We start from the raw sequence: 7,095 nt of genomic DNA, 5'->3' as shown, positions 1-7,095 counted from the left end.
AGTATATATAATATTGTATGTGTATAATACATATATTATTTATTGTATTTAATCTGTTTTATCAATAAAACTGAATTTTTTGCGCACAGTAATAGCGATTTCGGCTTGTTTACATCGACTGCATATTTTTGGTGTTCAATCAAGAAAGGGAAGACACGTGTCTGTCGTTTTGTCTAAAGAAAATTTTTCGCTTTCCTTATATTTTATTATATAAGACAATGTTTGGCAAAAGCTCTTACACGACTCTCAAATCATTTAAAGAAAACTTCTTATGTCCTTAATTTTACGTACTTAATTTAAACGGTAAAACATTCTCTTCTACACTTCGTAATCGGACGATGTCATTGGTCGTCGCACACAAGTATCGCGGAACGGAATACAGGAATCATTATTTTCAATTGCGTTCACGCATCTACGTTTGCGTTGTTTGTGCGAAAATGTTACGTAACGAGATTCTCGATGTTAGACAAACTGTAAATTAAATGTTGTCCTTAAGAAGTGAAATTGCGTGTGCATGAAGTGTGAGCTACGTTAGTAAGAATGGTGTATGAATGAGCCCTTATGATCAACTTTTTTGGTATGGTAGATGGAAGTTAAATGGTGTGAGTAACGGGTAGAAGTGTGTGTGCGTGAAGTATGAATGATGATAGTGTAAACGGTGTATGAATAGACTGTTATGTAAGTCTTTGAGCGATGTCCCATTGATCGGAAATCTATAGCGGAACGGAATGTGCGGAACCAGCTCGACCAATCGTAACCACAGAATAAGCGAAGGAAAGAAAACGGAATGGCTATGATTGGTCGAGCTGGTTCCGCACATTCCGTTCCGCTATAGATTTCCGCTCAATGGGACGTTGCCCTTTGAGTGGATATTTATAGTGTACTGAATGTTGTGATTAAAGGGTGAAACTTTGTGAACGTGATGTGTGGGATACGCTTGTGTGAATGTTGTATAAATGTTTCCTTAGTGAAATGTTTGTGTATGTATGTATGACGGACTGAATGTTGTAGGTAACGGATGAAAATGTATGTACATGATGTGTGAGTGATGTTTGTGTGAACAATATACGAACTTTATAGTTAATACGTCTATAGTGCTAGTACTGTGCCGACCTGAAGCCCAAATGTTACGTTGCAGACAATATAGTAACCTCTCTTTCGCGCAATGTCCAGCTGCTTTGTGCGCATGCGGTGAACATTTAAGCACGTCTGGGCATTTTGTTTTCTCGCGTTCTTTCTCTCACTTTCCAATGGTGTGTCTCGCTCGCACTCGCTTAGTAGACGCGCCTGCGCATAATGATTCTCGACTATTTATGCCCATATGTGGACTTAGCGCGTCTCTCTTTCTCTGGTCTCGTGTCTCTCATTGCGAAGTTACGCGACTAGCAATATAGAAGTATTACATATATGGATGATTGCTACAGTTAGTTAGGACGGCGCCCGTTGGCGCTACTTACCGGTAGGTTATACCGTCCCTCTTACCCCTAGCTCCCGCGTCTACGAAACGATTCAGAGACCGCGACTGTACTTGTGATATCCGCGGAGAAGAAGCTAAGTTCGACCGTCGATATTGTCGCGTTTTGCGGCTACTTACCGCGCTAGATGGCGGCACGGACGTGCGAAGTTGCCGCGCATTACCCATTGCGTCCGATTGCGTCATCCTCTGATCCCGTAGCTGCATCGCTTCGAGTGCTAAGGCGCAAATGGCGTTTTCGTTCACTCGGATCATCAGGTGCGAGTATCGAGAGAGAGCAAACGTTAATCGTAGTCGACGGAACATCCAGAAACACGAGCGGTGAGTAACAAAAGGCGCGCAAAAAACTGCTGCGTCACGTGAACAAATTCAGTAATGGCGACAGCACGCCACTTAAGTCGTGTGCGTGTGTTGCATATTGCTGCTGCATTTTTCTCTTTCTACTTCGGAATTTCCGATCTCTCGGATCGATCTCACGATTTCGAAAAACGCACACGCTCGCTCTCTCCTCTCGGATCTTGCTCTCTTATCCCGACGAAGCGTCGCGTTCAAACGAAAACGAGAGAGAAGATTGCGCGATGAAATTTCAAATCGCAAGAACAAATTTCTTATCGAAACGCGATTGCGACTTATCGCGTATGTCAAGAAGACATTGACCCTGAAATTGTCGCGCGTTCTCGATCACTGCTGTTCTCTTTCGATTTTTCTTTTGTTTTCTTTGATTGTCACGTGACATTTTGTGCTTTGTCGTCCCACTGTAACAAACAAATTGGAGCGACAAACTTTTTGGTCTCGCGTAAATAAATTTATTAAATCACTCGAGACGACTCCATTTTTTGTCGCCGTAAAAGTTTGTAACTATGTTCAGATGGAACACCATAGTTGCTGAGGAAAAAGTAAACCGCACGCCTGTCTACTTGAATTCTCCGACGATTGTGTCACGTGAAAAAAAACAACAAACGCGGATTTCCGGGAAATTTCGACGCCACACGCACGCACGCACAAGTGACATCTACGTTTCGAGAAGTTTTTGTAAAATTCGTTTCGGCGTGTTGAAAATTTTTCTATTCACGTTACAAATCTCGCTTCTCTCTCGCTCCCGATTGATCTCGATGTGTTTTTTGTATGATTGTGCAATACGATGATGTCAGATTTATATAAGAGTTGAATGTTATCAGTTCGCGGAACCAGACGTTGTATATGTAATACAATCGTAACCATGGTAGTGAGATTACAATACAAAATAGATTTTTGTGTTTTCGGGGAAAACATTTGTAAGAGAAGAGGAAGTGCGTATCGAGCGTGCGTCACAACGTTGTTTGACATTGAAACGATATATAGATAAGATTTTCGCAATTTCATTGATTTGTACGTAAAGTTTTTATGTGTGGAAGCGAAATAAATGTTTATTTTTGTGTGCACGCTGCTGATTTAGATGGCGCCAAAAAACAAGGAAAACAAGCGGAAGAAGCAGCTAGAAGAGCAGGGTGACGAAGACTATCGCAAACGAAGAGATCGGAATAATCAGGTGATTAGATTAGATTTATTGATTCGTCTTGTGTTAATTATTACCATCTTAAACTCGTGTTTTATACAAAAATGTATGTTTTGCAGGCTGTGAAAAGATCTAGGGTGAAAAGTAAGTTACGCACGCAACAAACCTTAGAGCGAGTAAATCAGCTGAAGACGGAGAACGAATTATTGGAGGAGAAGATCAAAATGCTCACCAAAGAGCTGGGATTTCTTAAGGATCTCTTTCTTGCGCATGCAGGTACAGACAGAGAAATAAGATGTTGAAGAAATTAATTGCTCCTGCACGTTACATGATAAATGTTTCTCAAGCTCGTTTTATTATTCAGAGAGCATCTTTTAATTGCAAATTTTTTAGTTGCAAAATGTGGCAAATCCTCGAATGTTATTTTACATTGACTTGTACAAGTTTTCTCTTGTATTTTCCAGTGATACGGTGATTCTGTTTCTTTTTTTTTTAAAGAGTTACATCGCTTGAATTTCTATGACTAAATGGTTGGTCCCCCGTTTCTATTTTAGGCTCCAGTCAGCACTCTCTAAACATTCAAGATTTAGATCTAAATGCTCTTTTAGCCGAAGACAAGTCCGCGGAAGACCCGCCGAAGACGACCACCGCTAAACCGTAGACCGGTGTGCAAGCGCCACGTGAAAGAATCAGCGTGGTGTGAATCAGAAATGTTGAAGAAACATACGTCGGTTCATTTAATCGAAGCGTCAAGTGAGTATCCGTGAAAAGATGCTCGCTCGAAAAATTGATTGAAAAAGATTTGTTTAGACGCGATCCAGCGTTGTTTCCTGAAGTGAGCCTTCTCGATGTGTCATCAGAAACAAACAACTGTGTATTGTTATCGACTAAATTTTGTAGCTTAACAGGAATTAAGACAGAAAAGCAGAAACTTACGACGCGGCGAACCGTCGTTTGTTGCGGTGAAGGCGTGAAAAAAGCCATTTTTCTCGATGAAAAGTTAGATAGGTTGATACTCTGGTGAATAGAGTACAAAAGACGGCGATGTATCGCGAGAGTGTACGGAACATTGCATTTTACGATCTTATTTCGTACTTTTACGTCTTGTAAGATAAACCGGTTTACGCGGAAAGCAAGTCGGATTTGGAAAAACCATAAACAATTATTTAATCTTTTATATAAATGTATATATGCGGTATTTATATTATTATCATTGGAAGATAAATTATTTTTTATTATACTTTATTGAGAAATTGTATGTAATCATGGAGTTTATAGAAAATGGTACACACACATATGGTGTCGTATTTGCAACATTTAACAAATTAAATCTTCGCTAATATCATTTTGATGCAAAGACAGCGACACAGTGATGTCGCACATTGAAAAACAAGAGATACGATTAAATAAAAAATATATATATCTGTTATCAAATACAAAATCGTTAAAATCTATTATATTTAAGTAGACGATATATCTGAAACACATTTGTGAGCATCACAATGCGTGTAATTTGAAATGTAAATTTGTAATTACATTGTAGCAGTTTTAATTACATGCATCCGTTACATGTAAGAAATGTCATAGATATTTTACGATATTTAACGCACAAAACATGTGTAAATATATGTGAAATAAAATCTTTGTGTATCTATCGCGAGCTGGACCAGCGCGAATATCGTGTCCTTTGTGTCCTTAGAAAATTTCCGTATGAAAGGAATGGAGAATTAAAATTCTGAATACCCCGTCGGGATGGGTATAAACATCCGGCACGGATCATCGGACAACACCTGTATGCTTCGATATTCGCAGCCGAAAAGACCCGATCGATTCTCCGCCTGTGTTCGTAAAGCCCACAGATGTCGCGCCAACCGGACAAACCGAGTGTATCGCGTTGAAGGAGTACCACGTGAACTCTGTTCAACGGGAAGATATTGCTCGAAATAAAAATAATATCGAGACGAGAGAACGTAAACTTCAAACTGCGTCGATGTTTTTCTCATATCGGCAAAAAACGTGCATTTCGGACCCAAGTACATCTCACGCGGATTCCTGACAATTGGCGACCCATAGGTACAAGTTTTATTTTCAAGTTTTTCGAAATGTAATAAATTACATAAAACACAATCGAACACACGAGCGGAATTGCTCGACAAAAAATTGCAGAAGTATTTTGTTCTTTTTTAATATCAAATTCGGCGAATATCAACGACGCAAATTGGAAGCGCGCATGAGAGGGAGGGTGGCACTCGGAACGCCGAGTACGAGTCTGGACCGTTCGTGGCGCGATGGGCCTCCGCGCTGCTGGTAGCCTAGCAGACGACATGTTGGCTGTAGGGAGCACCTCGTCTTGGACATTTCGGCCGCAAGTTTCCTCGGGGATACTCGAGTGAGAAGAGGCGAGAGCGCGAGAACTCGGTGAGGAAGCGCGAGTGGTAAACGGTAGGCCAGTGAGGGGCGCGAGAAAAACTCTCCCGTGCAGAGGGTGTATGTGTGAAAACGGCGGGAGAGGAGGCGCGCGAGGGTGCGGGTTCCCCGATTGCTGCTGTTGCTGCTGCTGCTCCTTGCCGTGATCGTCAACGAGAAGCTCCTGACGGAAGAGGAGGGGGGGTGGGGCGGAGTAGACGAGAGAAGAAAACTGTAGAGGAAGAAGAACGGAGGGGGACCCGAAGAACGAGCCTCCGAAAAACCGACGACGGGCGCTGACAGGAGGCGAAAGAAAGTGCCCTCATAGAAATCGTCCGATATCCTCCTCGTTTCACGCGGATGTGGAAGGGAATCTGTCCAAGGGAGTTCGCGGAACGAGAAATCGCGCCGGCAAATCGACAGACTTAACGAACGACGGAGAGAGCGAAAGAGAGAGAGAGAGAGAGATTGGAGCCGGACGAACTCGTCGTCACTAAAGACAGACAGAATATAAGAAGCAAAGCTTGTGCCCGGCAAGATCATCATCCCCTCGACTGTGTCGATTTGATTTGAGGAAGGAGGAGAGGTCGGGTGTGCTTGGTCGCGAGTGGCGGAGCCGATCTATTTTAACGCCTCATCGTCATCCCGAGCGCCCGCCGTACCTCCTCGCGGTGGAGTAGGGACACTCCGATCCAATTCGCGTGCGGGACTAAGTGTGAGAGAAGACGAGAAAAAAAATCGTCCGAATTGGTTTTTGTTTTCTTTTTTTTTTTGCGCGCGCCCTTCCACACCCCGTCGAATCGAAATCGAGTGTGCATATCTGTCTCGTTCTCCCCCCTCTCACTCTCTTGTCTCACTGTCTCTCACGCCGGTCGTATTGTCGCCGGAGACAGCGGTGAGAGAGGGAGAGAGAGAGAGAAAGAGAGAGACGGACACAGTAGCAAGTTCGCGCGACCAAACGACGACAGAGAGAGAGAGAGAGAGGTAATAGTGTCGCGTCAATTGTATATATACTGTCATCATCCCTCAGTTGTCCTCGCGTGTTTAATATTTGAGTGAGTGCGTGCGTGCGTACGAAATCCGCATCTCTCGCGTGTGATACCCAGTGTTTTTTTTCTAAATCCCTGAAGAAAGAGGCGAAAGAAACGACAGGTTCTCGCCAAGTGTGTTCTCCGGTGTGTGGCGCCGTCGCTGTCGTGTTATCGGTGCCGAGGTGTTGCAACTTCGGAGCTTCGTCGTCGTCGTCGTCGTCGTCGTCGTCGTCTGCGCGTCCACCTGCTGCCCGATCGTCGCCGGGTAACAAGTGTCACGCGCTGTCGTTGTGTTGTTCCGTGCGGAACGCGACTCGTCGTCGGCACGCGCCGCTGTCATCCTCTCGTCATCGATATCGTCATCGACAACAGCCCGTCGTCGTCGTCGTCGTCGTCGTTTCTCTCTCTCTCTCTCTCTCTCCCTCTCTCTCTCTCTCTCTCTCTCTCTTCCTCGCGAAAGAGAGAGAAGCGGAGGCGCATATACAACACACACGGCGTGTGTGACGATAGGAGGGCGAGGGAGGGAGGGAGAGAGCGCAACACGGGATTCTCTCTCAGTCGCTCGTCGAGCGGAGCGTTGTGACTATGGTGCGTGGTGACAATGGGTTCGCGGCTACTATTAGTGGGATCGGCCACTGACGGAGGCAGCAGCAGGCGTCAGGTGTGCTCGTGAGTGTCGCGTCGCGAAG

At 44.3% G+C, this 7,095-nt stretch overlaps 1 protein-coding gene across 3 annotated transcripts; it reads left to right on the top strand.

Annotated features, from left to right (window-relative positions):
- The first annotated feature begins 1,630 nt into the window (after positions 1-1,630).
- On the top strand, positions 1,631-4,635 carry LOC109860533 (CCAAT/enhancer-binding protein gamma). 3 transcript variants are annotated; one of them, XM_020439674.1, is made up of 4 exons: positions 1,631-1,795; positions 2,910-3,002; positions 3,089-3,245; positions 3,524-4,635. In XM_020439674.1, exons 2-4 carry the CDS (start codon positions 2,910-2,912, stop codon positions 3,628-3,630), a joined length of 357 nt encoding a protein of 118 aa, XP_020295263.1. In that variant the 5' UTR covers positions 1,631-1,795; the 3' UTR covers positions 3,631-4,635. The 3 variants fall into 3 exon arrangements, with proteins under 3 accessions (XP_020295263.1, XP_020295265.1, XP_020295264.1); XM_020439676.1 differs by lacking the exon at positions 3,524-4,635 and adding an exon at positions 3,363-3,517; XM_020439675.1 differs by having other exon boundaries at positions 1,632-1,795; positions 3,578-4,635.
- Positions 4,636-7,095: the final 2,460 nt, after the last annotated feature.

This window comes from Pseudomyrmex gracilis, unplaced genomic scaffold (genome assembly GCF_002006095.1).
Source record: "Pseudomyrmex gracilis isolate BER0280 unplaced genomic scaffold, ASM200609v1 scaffold_405, whole genome shotgun sequence".
Lineage (NCBI taxonomy): Eukaryota > Metazoa > Arthropoda > Insecta > Hymenoptera > Formicidae > Pseudomyrmex > Pseudomyrmex gracilis.
The sequence above is the reverse complement of the archived record's forward strand: the minus strand, read 5'-3'. Positions and strand labels throughout refer to the sequence as shown.